At 42.4% G+C, this 18,337-nt stretch overlaps 1 protein-coding gene across 3 annotated transcripts in view; it reads left to right on the plus strand.

The window, feature by feature from the left end:
- LOC127658566 (neuropilin-2-like) overlaps positions 1-18,337 on the plus strand; it is a 96,281-nt gene that overhangs the window by 10,082 nt on the left and 67,862 nt on the right. For all 3 annotated transcript variants that reach the window (XR_007972406.1, XR_007972407.1, XM_052147925.1), the window contains exon 3: positions 15,222-15,403. Coding sequence is in view for 1 of the 3 variants with exons in the window: in XM_052147925.1 (XP_052003885.1) it covers positions 15,222-15,403 (182 nt within the window). In the remaining 2 variants the exon portion in view is untranslated. The remainder of the gene's footprint in view (positions 1-15,221; positions 15,404-18,337) is intronic.

Consider the following 18,337-nt stretch of genomic DNA (forward strand, 5'->3'; position numbering starts at 1 on the left):
GTTTGGATGGAGATGTTTTAAACCATCTTTCGTAAAGTTGGACAAAGTTATGGGGAATTAGCAATCACTACGGATGACTTTGACATTCATGAGCCATGTTTTAGAAACCTTTCTCATCAGAGCCACAAAGCTTGTAACAACCTGCCACTTCAAGCTCTCTCACACTTCTCACTGAATATTGCCCTTTGTCCTTTTGGCATTTATTACAATTTTGGATCTATAAATTATACATAGAAGTGTTTTTAAAGAGGGATTTGTCGGATGGCTTTTGACATTCCTTTGTTGGAATTGGAGCATTAATTTTTCAGAAGCTTTTGTTGAAAGTCTCTTCTCGGAGCACTTTTAGTGAGCACGGCAACTGACAGAGAGAGAGATGAAAAGAGAGAGGCAGGAAGGTCTGATATATGTTTCATTTTACCACTTTGCTTACTCCTTAGTGGTTTGTGCACAGCATAGTACTGTTGTTATTTTTGTCTCTCCCTCTTGTGCATGATTGACAGAAGATGCTGCATGTTCCATTACATCACACATCCTTTTCTGTACTTTCCTCCCACAGGGGATTTCTTTGCATATCCATTAGTAAACAAAATGCTTAATTGAATCAGACACATTGCTCATTTTGGAAAGGAGGAAAGTGGAGAGTTTCACAGTTGTTCTCAGGTTAACACAACCAAGACTACAGTGTCTTTTTCAACCTATCATCTGCTGCACAGCTACAAATGTTTAAACCAGGTATTTCACATTTATTGAAGAAAATGTGAGCCCTCATGCAGTCACCCTCAATGTTGTACCAAACACATATAACTTTCTCTCTTCCATAGAACACAAAAGGAGATCTGCCGACTGCCTCAGTCACCATTCACTTTCATTATATGGAAATAAGAAATTCATAGGCTTGGTGAATATATTATGACAAAGTTTTCATATGTGGGTGAACTATACTGAGTGGTTCCTAGATGTGCCTCGGGTCCCTTCTTCAATGCAAATCTGTTTTATCGTCCACCAATGGGAAATTGCTAGTCCATTCACTAATAAAAAAAATTGCATACCTTTCCTCAACAAACCACACAATTTGAGGTGTAATTCATGCTCAAAAGGTGTGGGACGTGTTACATGCCAAATTGTAATAATTGGGGTTAGGGGTTTGTTAAAAAAAAAAAAATAATAATAATAATAAACCACCTGCCTAATATTGTGTAGGTCCCCCACGGGCCGCCAAAACAGCACCAACCCGAATCTCAGAATAGCATTCTGAAATGATATTCTTCTCACCACAGTTGTACAGAAATGTTATCTTGAGTTACCGTAGACTTTGTCAATTTGGACCAGTCTGGCCATTCTCTGTTGACCTCTCTCATCAACAAGACATTTCTGTCCACAGAACTGCCCCTCACTGGATGTGTTTTGTTTTTGGCACAATTCTGAGTAAATTCTAGAGACTGTGGTGTGTGAAAATCCCTGGAGATCAGCAGTTACAGAAATACACAAACCAGCCTATCTGGCACCAACAATCATGCCACGGTCCAAATCACCCCATTCTGATGGTTGATGTGAACATTAACTGAAGCTCCTGACTCCTATCTGTGGGATTTTATGCACTTCCCTGCTGCCACACGATTGGCTGATTAGATAATTGCATGGATGATTGTTGGTGCCAGACAGGCTGGTTTGAGTATTTCTGTAATTGCTGATTTCCTGGGATTTTCACACACAACAGTCTCTAGAATATACTCAGAATGGTGCCAAAAACAAACAAAAAAAACACCCAGAGAGGGGCAGTTTCTGTGGATGGAAAGGCCTTTTTGATGAGAGAGGTCAACAGAGAATGGCCAGACTGGTTCAAATGGACAAAGTCTACTCTAACTCGGATAACCTCCCTGTACAATTGTGGTGAGAAGAATAACATCTCAGAATGCTATTCTGAGATGCAGGCTGGCACTGTTTTGGCTGCATGAGGGGGACCTACACAATATTAGGCAGTTGGTTTTAATGTTGTGGCTGATTGGTGTATATATATATATATATATATATTAGGGATGGGCGTTCCGACAGAAATCTTATATTTTATACAGTATGATATTTTATACAGTCATTTTATACAGTATGACTATAACGATATATTTCACAATATAGTAAAAACTGTTAAAAAATCAATACAAATTGGTTTTATAAATTAAATAACCATATTATAATGCCTTTTTTATCCAGTCATTGAATAAAATACTTTATAAATTAATACTACTTCCTCTTGTATAATTTTCTATTTATTTGGAACTTGACAAACATGAAGTAAAAATGAAAATCAATTGATGGTTATCAAAAAGTGCTAATCAAACTTACAACAATGCTAAATTACACATTTCAGTCTGATGTTGTTGACTATTATTATTATTATTATTATTATTAACACTTCATTAAGCTCTTAATGGTATAAGTCATCTCTGTAGACAATATTTGAATATCTGAAAGCATATCTAAATCTATATTCATAATTCGAACTGATTTTTATTATGGGTGATGATGTGTAGTTATAAACTCCCCATGACAGATTAGACAGTTGTTGGCACATGAAGCCACTCCACCTTCCTTCTCCATTTCTCACACAGAATGTGTACCACATATGTTTTACACGAACAGAATGAGGTGCACATTTCTTGCCACGTGGTGGTGATTTTGCGTAACCACAATACAGACGATAATCCAAAATGTATACTGGTTGCCAAGTTTTCAACCAGCAATGATTAAAATGATTGACCTCAGGTAAACCTAGTTACCTACGATACCTCTGCAAATACAATAGTTTGAGCCATAGTAATCATGATAACTAATTATCCATCAATAAAATTCACGTTAAATGAAGAGAGGCTCCTATTTCTTGTTTACATCTTAGTGGAGTAGAATGTATGGAGTGGTGGTGGTGTAGTGGTCTAAGCACATAACTGGTAATCTAGTAATCAGAAGGACACTGGTTCAAACCCCACAGCCACCACCATTGTGTCCTTGAGCAAGACACTTAACTCCAGGTTGCTCCGGGGGGATTGTCCCTGTAATAAGGGCTCTGTAAGTCGCTTTGGATAAAAGCGTCTGCCAAATGCATATTTCAACTGTCTTTAGTTAAAGGATGTGACGAGAGCAGAATTGGGTTAAAAGTGAGTTGTAAGTCTCTGGCAAGTATGCTGATAGGGGTGACTACAGCTTTATGGGCTCTGCTGATCACCACCTTGACCCTGTGCTCTGATTTTATCTCTGTCTCTCAGTCTTGGAAGCCCTGTTACCACTTCAACAACAAAAAGGTTAAGCATGGTTATTTACAGTCTATGAATTCACAGAGACATTAAAAGCTACCAAAAGCTACCATTACGGAAGCGAAGCCTCACAAATAGACTAATTATATGTCAGTATGACATATAATTTTAACACAAAGCAAGACCAGAAAACTTGAGTCTTCTCGACTACAATCAACAAAATATAATCAAGTCGCTTCAGCTTTCTTGACAAGCCTGGCTTGTTCCCTGCTGTTTCTGTAGTGATTATTGTTTTTGTTCGTTGGCCAGATACAGGAATTAATGACAAATTTGAGAGTATTGAGTGCTTTTGGGGCCCAATACAATCTTAATTGTTCATGCATAGTAAACATAAGCATGGCTTTAAAAAACAAACTGTAATATGATCTATCCATTTGCACGTGGAAACACTGCGGCTATTCTTTGAGTTTAGAGGTCTGCTTCTCCTATTAGCTTCATTAGGGAAAACTGTCATGTTGAAGAGGTCTGTCATGTTGAACAACATCTTTGCGAGATGGACAGATTCTTCTATTGTGATGCAAAGACTCCCAAACGAATATCAAGAGACACAGGGTTGTGCAGCACATGGGTAGAGTAAGACAGAGTTCACAGCTGCAGTATGTTCATGATGGTCTATATACCCTGGTTAACAGCATGGCTATGCACCAAACCAGCACTAACCAGCACAAAACGTCTTGGACCAGCATAAAAATGCTCGTCTACATTGACTTTTTTTTTTTTTTGTAACCTATAAAATGTGCTTTATGTGGTAACATCTTTTTTAATAACACAAAATGCCTTTTCATAACCAATTTTTATTTATGTACTTCCTTTTCTTATTATGGGTTTGTATGCAGTTTGAAATGGTCCTGCATATGTATCATATACTCTCACCCTTCACACATTTTGTGTTTAAGACACTGTGGGAAGACTGTTTATTTGATCTATGGTGATACCGAGGTAGTAATAGCTCAGTATCTTTCCACTGGATGCAATCAGCAGCCAAGCACCATATTTAAAGGAATAGTTCACCCAAAAAGGAAAATGTGCTGATAATTTACTCAATATCAGGCCATCCATGATGTATCTGAGTTTCTTTCTTCATCAAAACAGAATTTAAGCTTTTTGGATTTCGTTTCAGGCCTCCTGCTTTAAACAATGCAAGTGAATGTACTCAATATTTTGATGGTCCAAAATGCATCAAAAGTGGCTAGTCAAAATAATCCACACGACTCCAGTCGACAAATAAAGTTCTTCTGAATGCAAACGATTGATATTTTTGAGAAACAAAACAATACTTAAATATTTTTTAACTACAAATGTTAGCTTCCGTACATCTCTGTGATGCACGCTCATGAGAGGGATGACATAAGCTCATTGGTAAGGTCACGCGTCATGTGGAGGAGGAGGCAGGAAGCCCGTTATTGTTTACATAGTTTTTTTAATTATTATTATTTGGAAATGTTTTGGACTGTTTTGGTTTGTGAACGGCACTTGGTCTGTGCTCTGTGCAAGTTTCTATTGTAAACAATGACGCTCTTCCTGCCTCCTACTCCACATGACGCGTGACCTTACCAACAATCATGAGCGCACGTCACAGGGATGTTTCATCTTTCCATCCAGTTCTCCTTTAATCTGTCAGATCTTCCCTTCTGTCTTGCATTATTTAATTCTTGGTCTTCTATTCACACTCTTTTCCCTCCCATTTGTAAAGACCAGCTTAGACTAGCAAACATTTGCATGCTTGTTTAGGCTAGTTCATGCTGGTTAGTGCTGATTTGGTGTTTGCATAGCTTGCGGACCAAAACATAGGTGGTGAAGCTGGTCACTATAATGGCCATTCTAGTAGAGCTAGTTGTCATCATTCACTCACCATTAAGTTATTCCAAACCCATGTGACTTTATTTAATGAAACACAAAGAGTAGAATGATAGCCTCAGTCTCCCATACTATGAAGGTAAATGGTGGCAGGCTAACAATTGGTTTGGAATAACATGAGTGAGTAAATAATGTCAAAATGTTCACTTTTGGGGGAATTAATCTCTTTAAGAAGCCTGGTCAGGACACCAGCACATCAGCATCCCATTCTGGGGTCCTGCATTCTGATACACAATGACAACCAACTATGTTTGTCTCGCTTTCTCCCTCCTTCTTTTCTTCTGACTTTCCCCCTCACTTTCTTTCTTCTCCCTTTTCCTCGGTCATTCTGTCTGATTAAAATGAGTCATCTCCCAAGGCATGACCCAATCTCAGCATCGCTTTATTCCACATTCTCCTCAGTCATCGTTCGCTCTCATCAGACATGGATGAAGTAAACAGTGTTGATTGTCCAGCCAGACTCCCATGGCAAGCGCTTCCACCACAGAATCTACAATGCTCTACAGAGAACACACCACAGACAGTGCTGAAGCAGTTGTTACTGAGGAAATTATACAAGTTTGGAGACTTTTCCAAAAATGAGCTACGTTGCTGTCTACAGCCTAATTATACAGCTACCTTCTAAGGCAGTATCGGAACTGAACCATATAAGTGACCAATTTGGAATGCACTACATAGGCAGAAACAACATGAAACAACCACACAGGAGTCTCTATTCACCATTGATTTAATAGAGTTTGGTGTTAGCATGTTGCTAAGCTAACAGTGTGATACTCTAAACAGTATATAGAAGACACACAAAATATTGGGTAAATTAGTAAATCTTTAGTAGAATAAACTGTGTTTTATTAATACTTTTCAGTTTTGAATAAATTCTAAGTATGTAGTATTTTTATAATACATAAAGAAATTTCGTCATCAGCACAGTATGCGTGGACTGTCCGTGTGCAGCCCTTCTTTTCTAGACATGCAGTTTGTGTGCATCGTCTAAACATGCTGCTGCTTTTAACTGTACTAAAGAGTATCACACAGCAGTCGTAGTGAACATATGTCAAACTTTTCAGTACGGACTCCTTCAAAAGAGACTAGAGGTTGACCATGCATGAAACCTTACGGCACGCAGAAGAATGAACTATACACTAGCTTTTAAAATTTGGCCTAAAAATGGCATCATTTGGAAAGCCTTCGCAGCGTACTTGTGATACCTTAAAATGCAGCCTACATAGGCTTAGGCTCACTAGGTTTTGGAACAGACCAGGTCACAAAAAGGTAGAGGATGAGTGTGATAAAGACAGAGGAGAGGAAAAGCGCACAATTTATTCTCCTGGCTAGATGACAAGGACCACATGTAATGCAAGAGAAACTGTGCATCTGAGTTTACATGCACAGCTCAGAGCTTACATAAAAGGGACGGTTCTGCTCTCTCTCTTCTGTCTCTTCACTGCATGCCTTGTCGTACCGACTGCATTCTAATTCACCAGATCGTTCCAATGCCTCCTTGGCACAGCATCAATTGTGTCCCACTCCTAAAAGTTATAAATAGATTATTGTGGAATAAATATGATAAGTAAGGGTTGATTTAGCATGATATATCTGTAATTAAATCAGCAAAGCAGCTCTCCTGAATGACATGGATAGAGAAACGGGGCTGAGCAAGTTGAAAATATGGCTTTTTATCTATTTTACCACTCTCTTTATCTATCCCTCTCTTTCATCTTTATCTTTTTTCCTTCTCCACTCTGTACACCCTCTTTACATCCATTGGGCACAGTATTCCAGTTTTTGATATTATCTAATCACCATATTAATATAAAGTAGAGCGATATCGTCCCAGAGGCTTCCATCCACATTTTACATACTGTATGATATACTATATATATACAGTGTATTTAGCTTCAAACTGTCCTTTAGAATTTAAAGTCATATTATACACTTCAGATTGCCAGCAGTGCCTTTTTAGGCTTGTCATTCAGAAATTATTTTTCAAAGTGTATAACAGTGCAAAAGTGTCTTTGAGTACCATTCTGATGTAAATAGTTGATGTGAGCATTTGGGAATTGAAAACTGTATTTATTTACATTCGTTAAACGGGTTAGACTTCTTTCAGCTGGAGTGAATTGGTGTAGATTTTCATTCCTAAGTCTGTCTGTCTATCATTTAGAGATTAAAGTTATAGATGCACTTCAGATTGCTAGTGGCGATCATATATGGCGAATGGGTGTTCAGTGACGTCCTGTTTTTGTCATCTGTGAAGAAGGAGATCCAAAATGACGATAGCCGAAGAGCATTTTTAGCCTCTCTGGCCACAGAGCTGTGATCACAGACCATGAGGCACCTCACCGGCTCCTGCTGGGGATTGGAGACAGCTGCTTTTGTTGCTGCGGGACCCTCACAGGGGACGGCAGTGATGCTCCACTGGCTCTGTATCTATTGACTAGCCTCTTAGTCACTGATGATTGGCATGAGCATCTATGAAAGAGACAATTTTACATAGCAGTTTCACTCTCTGTTTGTCTGTGTGGCTCTTTATTCAGGATAGATTTGACAAATGAACACGTCTAACCTCACAGCTAGATATTGTCTTGAGTGAGGCGAACAGTAGCGGATGATATCATCACTCTGCATGGCTCCCCTGGGGTTCTTCTGATCAATGAGTGTTTTCCGCTTGTAATGAAGAATCAATGAATGGTGTAAAGGTGGACTGGACTCAGGGGGGTCACGCAGGTCTCACACACATATCATATCTTTCTCAGAGTACAGGCATATCTATAATGACCATTGTAGGCTTGCAGGGCAAAAGAGCATAGACTATTCAGTAAATATACAATGTGTGTTTATACTGGCATAATTAATTACAGTAGCTTACCAGTAAAACAGCATTGTATAGTATTCCAATATAGCTTGGTCTGTAATGGAATATTAAAATACTTCAGTCGTTCCGGTAAATGATTTAACTCTACTGTGGCTCCAGAATTATCTCTGACATTTCAAAATGCATAAAAAAAATCTATTTCTGTTTCTTTCTTCTGTTTCGGATTTTATGGCCCAACAAAATGACCCATGATCTGAGCATGGAATGGAAATCCTCTCAAACACGTATTGCATTTTTTTAGAGCCACTTTCAGTATTTTAATTCTTCTGCCAGGTAAGAAGTCGAACACAAAAGAGTCTTGTTTTACCCTGTGTAACCAAGTATGTGTGTGAGATCAGATGCAGGGAACTTCTGATGCTTGATATGTATGTACAGGTGTGAAAAACAGTTCTTCCTCATATAGACACAGTGTGTGAAAGGCAATTAACAGCAAGCTTTGACAATGGAGGAGGGGTACATCGGCAGATACTGTGCCTTGGTTGAATAAAACACACACAGAAACTCAGGGTGTCAAAGCTTATGTTTACCCTAAATGCTGGTGCAAGGTAAGAGTTAAAAACTAGACAGATATAAAGAAAAACAACATAGCATTTGGCCACAAGAGAAATGGAAATCACAAAAAGGTTTTGTTGTCACATTTTTTTTTCTTTAATTTGCTCAACAATGGCAACATTCTCATCCTTAACAGATTCACCATGGTAACAGCATTAAGTTTTAAGACCCATCTAAATCGAATTACCTTTGCATCTGCCGCAAATAAAAGTCAGTGTTTGTGTTGTTTTTTACAACCCATGTGACTGTAATGGGCCCACACAGCTAGTGTCCTCAGTGGTAGTTGAATGGTGTTTTTGTAGCAGGGTTCATGTCTTAGTGCATTTGAGACTGTGATGAATCAGCTAGTTTAAACAGGCACAGATGAAGATACTGTACAGAAAGAAACAGTGAAAGAGAATTAAAAAGTCTGTTCTGATCTCAATTGAAAAGCACTTAAAAGTTTTAGTCAGTTTTTTACTTTTCTATACTCAGTCAGAGTCCTAAGAAATTAGCTACAAAATGTTGCTTTGGGGATGTCGAGGATGTCTTACTTTATCATATATATAGCAAGTAAAGTTATTTTCATTTATTTGTTTTCTTTTTTATTAGATATATGAAAAAAAAACTATATTTTAGGGGTAGAGTTAAGCCTAAAGTATACTTCAGTTTCGGTGATCACATCTTCTTCTAGTGCTTCTTTGTGACAGCAACTGCTCAACTGTGAGTGTTGCCACCTTGTGGACTCACTTTTATTGCAAACAGTTCCAGGCTCATAAAGATTCAGCACGTTCAGAGGATGTGCGGTTAGAAAATTCGGGCCGCACACGTTCAGTGCTTGAGTCCTGTCCACAGATGCCTAGCTTTCGCATCTGACCAAAGTATACTTTGGGCTTAAGTGTTAGTCTACAGTAAATTAACTCTTTAAATTAAAAATAATGGATGTTTGTGTGTTTAAGGGTAGTTGCAGACAGCTGCCAGTGTCTGTCAAACTGTAAAATGATAGCAGCGTCAGGTTCCTCTATATTTCTCTCTCTCTCTCTCTCTCTGTCTTTCTCTCTCTGTGTCAGTCAAGTTTTCATACTTTATCACAGTGTGTCATGTCAGTTTGAGGAAGGAGACAGAAGGAAGGACAGACAGTCTCACACTGGTGGGATGTATTATCAGAAGCACTGAGGAGGAGTGTGCAAAGGTTTGATTGGAGAGTGTGCTCGGTGCATTCGGCTCCTGAGATATCTTTTTTCTTTTTTACTTTCACAGCAAATAGTCCAGCTCTGTTTCTGTAAACCCCACAGCCTGCCAAAAATAAGACAAACAGATGGAGGGAAAGGAATTAGGATGTTGGCACACCCTACATACTGTATTTAATAGAGAATAAATGGAAATCAAATAGAGACTTTTGCTTTCTCTTTCCTCTCAGATTTTTCTACTGAGAAATAGACCCTCATGTTTGTCTTCTAATTTTTCAGAAGAGATCTCAAACTGTGCTCAGATTTGCCAAGATACCGAAGTCTGCTATCAAAAGTCTGAGGGAGAAATTCACTGATAATGAATTGTGCCCACAGATATTTAATATATGCATGTTTTTTTTAGCACCGGTTTCACTAAATACTCATGGCACAATGATATTCCAGTGCATTTAAATTGAGGGTTAGTATGCTTTCCATTTTTCCTATACTCTTACAGTGTGCCAACAATTGTCTCATTTGTATCTAATTTTAGGAGAAACATCTGAGAAAATGTTTACATTTTAATCATAACTGAGAACCACAAGTTTCCAAATCTATGAAAGAACCTCTGAGCAATGCAGTTTTAGCTAGGGAATACACCATGCTAAATAAACAGAGCATGCTTTCTCTAACTCCAGGCTCATTGATTTCTCTGTCTGTGTACTTGACTCTTGAGTTGGAGCAGCATTATAGACAATGACTCTAGTAGTGAAGGGTGCAGATGCTCTAAGGGTCCATAGGCTTGCTGAATTGTCTGTTAAATGAGGCACAGCATGCTGTGTAGAGTCACACTTTGATGTCAAATGAGTTCCTACTAGTACAGCTTCATAAACCTCAGCCTTATTAACACGATAGCAATGTGCTAAGTAGCAATGCTTTGTTACATCTTTGTGCCTGGCAACTGGAATCAGTATCAGATATCTCATATCAGATATATACATTTTCAAAAGAGAGCAGATAAAACACCTTCTTGTAGCTCTCCTTTTTTTCACCCTCTCGCTCATTTAAAATCTTAATCTAAAGAATCTGTTTAGGATAACCAGGCGGAACATATTAGATTAATAAGATTGACAGTTTTCATAGCTAATTGTGATCAAACTACTTTTGATCACAATGCCATTGCACAATAATCTCCTTTAGCAAGGCAGATAATGGTAAAGAATAAAATATTAAAAGCCAAAAGACATTATGTAGTAGTGGCAGAGCATACAGGGCTTGTGTGCATGCATGTGCAACTGTCTACATCTGTTGTGTTCAATGATGTAGAGATTAATACGTTTCAATACATTTCTAAGATGGATTGCCCTCACCTGTTGTTGTTCTTGTTGTTGCTGCCTGCACTTGCCCCAAGTTTTATGTGCTCAAAGTTTGCTCATTTATAACTCAAGAGATTTAAACAAGTTCTTACTTTATTTAGTCTCAGATGTTTCTCCTAAAATCATTCAGGGGAAATAAAAGTAGACACAAATTGTTGAAATGTAGTAATAGTTTAGAGATGTAAATTGTTCAAATTAAATAGTTAATATTTGTTATGTATACCCTGTCTTGTTTCACTGTTGCCCTTTTGTTTGCCATTTTTGTCACTTTTGCATTTCTTAGTTTTCACTTTAGTCCCTTATGTAACTCCATAGTCCCCTTGTTAGCGTTCGTGTTTTCTGTCATTGTTTTCACCTGCCCTCATTAGTTTGCCTTTTGCTTCTGTTAATCACCTTGTTATCTTGTTTGAGTTCTGTTCGTTCATTGGCCCCTTTTTCCCATGTTTATGTATTTATACCCTGTTTCTTTGTTCAGTCCTTGTCTATCGTTGTTTGATGTCAGCCTGGTGTGTGTTTCCTTCCCTAGTCCTCTGTTTGTTTACGTCGTGTTTAGTTAACAGTTTTTATGTTTGATTTCCCCATTGTGGGTCGTTCCTTTGTGTTTACCTGTTTATTAATTAAATAAAGTTTAAACTGCGTTTGGATCCGCATCTCACGTCTGCCTCGTTGCTCATGCGTTACAGAACAATAGACCACAAACAATGGATCCAGCAGTTCAGCGAGCTAACTACAATCTGCTCTGCTTAAGACAAGAGGACCGCCCTATAGAAGACCACATCCACGACTTCCTGAACCTGGCGAGTATCTCAGACTTCCCGGACTCAGCCTTGGTGGTCTTATTTAGGGGCAATTTGAACACGGAGCTGAGGGAGCGGTTGCCACAGGCAACGCGCGGCGGGACGCTCTGCGACTTCCTGGAGGCGACCCTACTAGTTTGCGGCTCACAGCTCACCGTGGGCGTCGTTGAGGAGGATCCTACCTCTCCACCCACGGTGGTGACTCTCCAGTCGTCCCTAGCGCTCTCAATCAAACCAGCCCCTTCTGTCAGCGAACAACCCCCCACGCCAATGGCTTCCCTTGAACCTGCACGGCCAACTTCGTCAACCCGTAGGAGGAGAAGACAGGCTTCCGCCTCCCGGCCCACGCCTGCCCCGGTCTGCGAGCCAGCGGCCACGCCTGCCCCGGTCTGCGAGCCAGCGGCCACGCTTGTCACAGTGAGCGAGCCAGCGGCCACGCTTGTCACAGTGAGCGAGCCAGCGCCTACGGCCTCTACCGTCAGTGAGCCTGAGCCCTCGTCAACCACGGTCAGCGAGCCTGAGCCCTTGCCAGCCACGGCCAGCGAGCCTGAAGCCACGCTGACAAGGAACAGCATCCCAGCTCCGCCAGTCCCATCAGCCCAGAGGAAGAGGAGAAAGGGAGAGGTCTCTGCACTCCAGCCTCCGCAGCCCCATGCCCTAAACCCCCCTTGGCTCTGCCCTCAGCGCCCGGCGAACCCAAGCCGGCACATACCACGGTAACCCAGCCAGAGCCTGTAGCCTCAGACGTCAGTGAGCCAGTGCCGATAGCCTCAAACGTCAGTGTGCCAGCGCCTGTAGCCTCGACCGTCCCTGAGCCAGCGCCTGTAGCCTCGACCGTCCCTGAGCCTGCGCCTGTAGCCTCGACCGTCCCTGAGCCAGCGCCTGTAGCCTCGACCGTCCCTGAGCCAGCGCCTGTAGCCTCGACCGTCCCTGAGCCAGCGCCTGTAGCCTCGACCGTCCCTGAGCCAGCGCCTCCCGAGCCTTCCAGGGCTCCGCCTCCCGAGCCTTCCAGAGCTCCGCCTTCCGAGTTTCCCGAGCTTCCCAGAGCTCCTCCTCCTGGGGCTCCGCCTCTCAAGCCTCTCGAGCCTTCCAGGGCTCCGCCATCCAGGCCTCTTGAGCCACCCAGGGCTCCGCCTCTCAAGCCTTCCAGGGCTCCGCCCCCTGAGCCTCCTACGGCTCCGCCCCCAGAGCCTCTTGAGCCTCCTGCGGCTCCGCCCCCGGGGCCTCCTGCGGCTCCGCTTCCAGAGCCTCCTATGGCTCCACCTCTCGAGCCGCTCAAGCCTTCGACGGCTCCGCCCTCAGAGCCTCCCGAGCCTCCTACAGCTCCGCCTCTCGAGCCACTCAAGCCTTCGACGGCACCGCCCTCAGAGCCTCCCGAGCCTCCTACGGCTCCGCCTCTCGAGCCACTCAAGCCTTCGACGGCTATGCCCTCAGAGCCTCCCGAGCCTCCTACGGCTCCGCCTCTCGAGCCACTCAAGCCTTCGATGGCTCCACCCTCAGAGCCTCCTACGTCTCTGCCCCCAGAGACTCCAGAGCCTTCCTGGTCTCCATTCCTAAAGCCTCCCACGGCGCCGCCTACCTAGGCTCCGCCTCCTGAGCCTCCTTCAGCTCCACCTCCTGAGCCTCCCTCAGCTCCGCCTTCTGCGCCTTCTGAGCCATCACCTCCCTCGGCTCCGCCTCAGAGGTCCTCCTTGGCTCTGCCTCACGCCGCTCCGCCGGCCTCCCCAGTGGCCACTCCATCTCCTAGGCCGCAAAAACCGGCCTCTGTCCTGTGGTCACCTCCCAGGTCCCCTGAACCGGCCCTTGGCCCACGACCACCTCCCAGGCCACCAAAGCCGGCCTCTATCCTGTGGCCTCCTCCCAGGGCTTCTGACCCTGTTCCCGTCCTGTGGCCTCTTCCCAGGCCCCCTGACCCAGTCCCTGTCCTGTGGCCTCTTCCCAGATCCCCAGACCCAGTCCCTGTCCTGTGGCCTCCACCCAGGCCTCCTGACCCTGTTCCCGTCCTGAGGCCTCCCCCCTGGCCTCCTGACCCAGTCCCTGTCCAGTGGCCTCCTCCCAGGTCCCCCAAACCTGTCCTTGGCCTGTGGCCAGCTCCCAGGCCTCCTGCACCTACCCTTGCCCGGTGGCCAGCTCCCAGACCATCGAAACCTGTCCCTGCCCGGTCGATACCTCCCTGGCCCCCTGTCCCTTTGTGCCCCCAGGGACTGCCTAATGGGCCCCGTGGACTGTCTCATTTCCCCCTTGGACTTCCTGTCTGCCCCTTGCACCTCCATGACCTGCCTGTCTTGCCCTCTGTGCCCCCCGGACTTCCTGCCTGCCCATTGTGCCCCCCTGGTCTGTCTGTCTGCCCATGTGCCCACTTGGACTGTCTGTTTGCCCCTGATGCCTTCATGTTGTTTTTGTGGGTTTTTGTCTTTTGTTTTTTGTCTTCTAGGATCGTCTGGAAGCTGATCCTTTGAGGGGGGGCTCTGTTATGTATACCCTGTCTTGTTTCACTGTTGCCCTTTTGTTTGCCATTTTTGTCACTTTTGCATTTCTTAGTTTTCACTTTAGTCCCTTATGTAACTCCATAGTCCCCTTGTTAGCGTTCGTGTTTTCTGTCATTGTTTTCACCTGCCCTCATTAGTTTGCCTTTTGCTTCTGTTAATCACCTTGTTATCTTGTTTGAGTTCTGTTCGTTCATTGGCCCCTTTTTCCCATGTTTATGTATTTATACCCTGTTTCTTTGTTCAGTCCTTGTCTATCGTTGTTTGATGTCAGCCTGGTGTGTGTTTCCTTCCCTAGTCCTCTGTTTGTTTACATCGTGTTTAGTTAACAGTTTTTATGTTTGATTTCCCCATTGTGGGTCGTTCCTTTGTTTACCTGTTTATTAATTAAAGTTTAAACTGCGTTTGGATCCGCATCTCCTCGTCTGCCTCGTTGCTCATGCGTTACAATATTGCAATCTCTGACTTTTGCTTGACTGTTATCTTAGCAGATCTAAGCACAATTTGAGATGTTTTTAAGATGGAAATTTGAGATATTATCGCTTCTGATATTGTAGAGGAGACAGGTGAGATTATTGGGGTCTTTTTCTCAAGAGAACAAATTCTGAGAAGCAGCATCCTTTTGCTTGTATTCTCATTACTGTCTAGGAGAAACAAATGAAAATCAGAATACAAACTATAAGTAAAACTCAATAGATGTTTTCAGCACACAATCAGCAATCAAGTGTCTGTATCCCCTTTCAGAGGATCAACATTTTGACTCTGCTTGATGATTACCCACACACCTGCTCTTTGCATAAACGTTCCTGTGTTTGGTTTCCTCCATAGGTACGACTTCATCGAGATCCGGGATGGTAACTCAGAGAGTGCTGATCTGTTGGGAAGACACTGCAGTAACATCGCCCCCCCTGCGATCATCTCCTCTGGTCCAGTTCTTCACATCAAATTTGTCTCAGATTATGCCCACCAGGGGGCAGGCTTCTCACTACGCTATGAAATCTTTAAGACAGGTAAGCCTGTGCTATACCAGCAGGATGTAATTCATCATAAGAAATATGGTGTCAAAGCCTCATCTGCTGTTTACACATCTCTCCTGTGTGCTCTAAAGTAGAGTCTTCTGTTCTAGAGTCTTCTTGTACTAACACAACATTTAAAGAGTAGGGAGAGTTGGTGTGGTCCCATTGAGCCTGTACAAATCAGAGAAAATGATTATTTCTGTGTCAATGGAACTTTTTCTCTTAACACATCACAAATTCTCCCCTTTACACAGGAACCACATAGCTCACCTCTTCCTTTATTTACTCACTGTGATGTGTCTGTGTTAAATCCTACCTGCTTGAAGTGTTGATTGGCTTGGAAGAGTCTCTATTGGTCAGCGTGGCTTCATTTACAACCAACAATTTTTACTACGTATTTGAAAGGTTTAGATTCACTTTGGTAAACTGGAGGGAAAAGTTCTGATTGGAGAGTTGAGAAGCAGGAAGCCATGATTACCATTTACGACAAGTTCCAATTGTTTTTTATGGATTGGAGGGAAGCATTGCCATTTCTATTTTATTCTACTGTCTATGGGGTTGAACATTCAGCTTTAATGTTGTTGACACCTGGTGCCTTCTTGCAATATGATAGTAGTAGTTACTAGTTTTGCTTCAGTAACAGATTTTAGATTAGACATTAAGTGGCAGCCAAACACAGTTCCAACATTGTTTAGACCTCCTGTAGATCAAATATAAAAAATATCATATTTACACAAACCTCAAAGGTCCAACAATACACAAAATTATAAGCATGACATGGGCAGAATAGGACAATTGGCAATTTTGTAAATTATTTATCCATGAACCCATATTAAATGTAGTCTGATTCATATTTTCTTTGATCTTACGTAGATATGTTTGAGGTTTTTGAGGAAGAGGTCATGTCACACAACTTGTCCATGCTGGCATCTGCCTAATTTGGCAGCTTCTACCAAGTTACAGATTAATTTTCATTAAAATACTGACAAGTGTAATTGAACAAAAGCGATCAGCAACCTTCAAGAAACCATTAAAAACAAAAGATGTGGGAAGCATTTTCTTCTCCCTTTTTGAAAGTTGATAAACTCATTGTTCTGACCATGCATGCAAAAAAGACCTGTGACCAATTATTTGGTCTCAACTCTCCAGTTGAGGGCAACTGACCTATATGATTTCTCTCTCCTTTATGGAGCATGTTCATCATTCACCATGTATTCAAATCAAGGCGTCTGCTAGCAGGGGAAATAAACAGCATGGAGACATCTCTTGTTTCTATTTCAACCTTCTGAAAGCATTCTGGGAATGCCTCTTTAATTGACTCCTGATCTACTATCCCCTGAGGCCGGGACAGGGCAGCCGGGTATACTAACACAACATGTGTTATGGACTACAATAGGGAACCAGGATAGGGCATAGCCCTATCATCAGCAGCTGTTATGAAGTTGGAGGAAGACATTTGTCGGAAATGACCAGTTAGTCGTGTGTAGATTGAGGGTCTAGGCCTGGGGGAAGTGAGAGTCGGATAGTTCTAAGGGACTGAAACACAAAAGAGAGTTTTTAATGAGCCACCAGGCAGACGAAAAACTAAGCTCACTCATTAGTGAGGACACCCAACACTGAGAAAGACATCAGTGAACGCTTAAGCTTGAAGAGAGGCACTGCGTCTGAAAGGAAGTGATGACAGGCTAGCCCACAATTCCACAAGTGTGATCTGATAGTGTGGGAGCTCCATAGCAACCAGTGAACACAGCGCAGAGGTACGATTAGAGACAGTGATGAACGGTATCCTGATGGCAGGTCGCAGGTTGTTTTTTTTGTATCATAAACAAGCAATAACGATAAGTCCCGTCGGCATGTGGAATCTCGCAGTTGCCATGGCATTAACAAGATCTCATTATACTCAGAAGGTGCATGTGAAAATGTGTGGGAGTGTGTGTGTGTGTGTGGTTGTGCGCTGGTTCAAACACAAAGACAAATAGATTTTTTGGACTAATGAAATTTGCAGCCTGGTCTCATGAAATTTATGTGAGCATTGCAATGTTTTTGCATAACTGAAATGATGTGCTTCATTACGTGTTTGGCTGCAGTTTTCAAGTGAATTATCCAGCTGGGGGTGCCAAAACCAAGCAGAATGAGGTTGTAGTCAGACAAGGTTTTTAAGGTGAAGGTTAAGGTTTTAATAAGTAAAATGTACCTCCCTAACCCAAAACTTTACCCCAACCTAATCATTAGTGTCTGAAAATAAAAATGAAAGTTTAAAAAAACCACATCCTTACCCTTAACCAATAACTATCCCTAACCAATATATGATGTTTTAAAATGCAAAAAAAAAAAAAAAAACATTTTTGTATCTTTGGATGGATTCGAACTGCAGTCGTTGAGTCTATAAGCCAACGTTCTATAAGGTGAGCTACCAAGCAAGCTGATAATAGTCAAGCTGGTTGACTATACCTTTTAAATCACCAGGAGATATAAAAAAAGAGTAAAAGAGAGACAGGGAAAAATATAGATGGGAAAAAACAGCATAAAACAACAGCAGAAATTGTAATGGATCCCAGAATCCCAGAGTGTTAGTGTTTATTTATATTAGCGAGTCTACTGGACATGTCCTGGTGCGGTCAGGGCAGTGTTCTCTAGCAGTGATCGAAATCTTGGGTAAATACACAGCCTGAAGGTGTGTCTGCCTTGTGTTGCCCAGCCCGCTGTGAAGAAACACTGCAACAATTCTCCACCTACTTCTACATGCAGAAAATCAGCATCTGGTCACCCTTGAGCCGCCCAACAGCTACATGTGCCCCTTGAAAGCAAAATTATTTTTCAGTTCTTTAGCTGTCTGGAGCTTTTGTCAGGACTCCTTCTGTGTCTTGTATAATTAATGTGTGTTGTAGGGTTATCTTCTGGGAAAACCACCCCAAACAGACATTTGTT

The sequence above is a fragment of the Xyrauchen texanus genome, chromosome 18 (assembly GCF_025860055.1).
Source record: "Xyrauchen texanus isolate HMW12.3.18 chromosome 18, RBS_HiC_50CHRs, whole genome shotgun sequence".
Lineage (NCBI taxonomy): Eukaryota > Metazoa > Chordata > Actinopteri > Cypriniformes > Catostomidae > Xyrauchen > Xyrauchen texanus.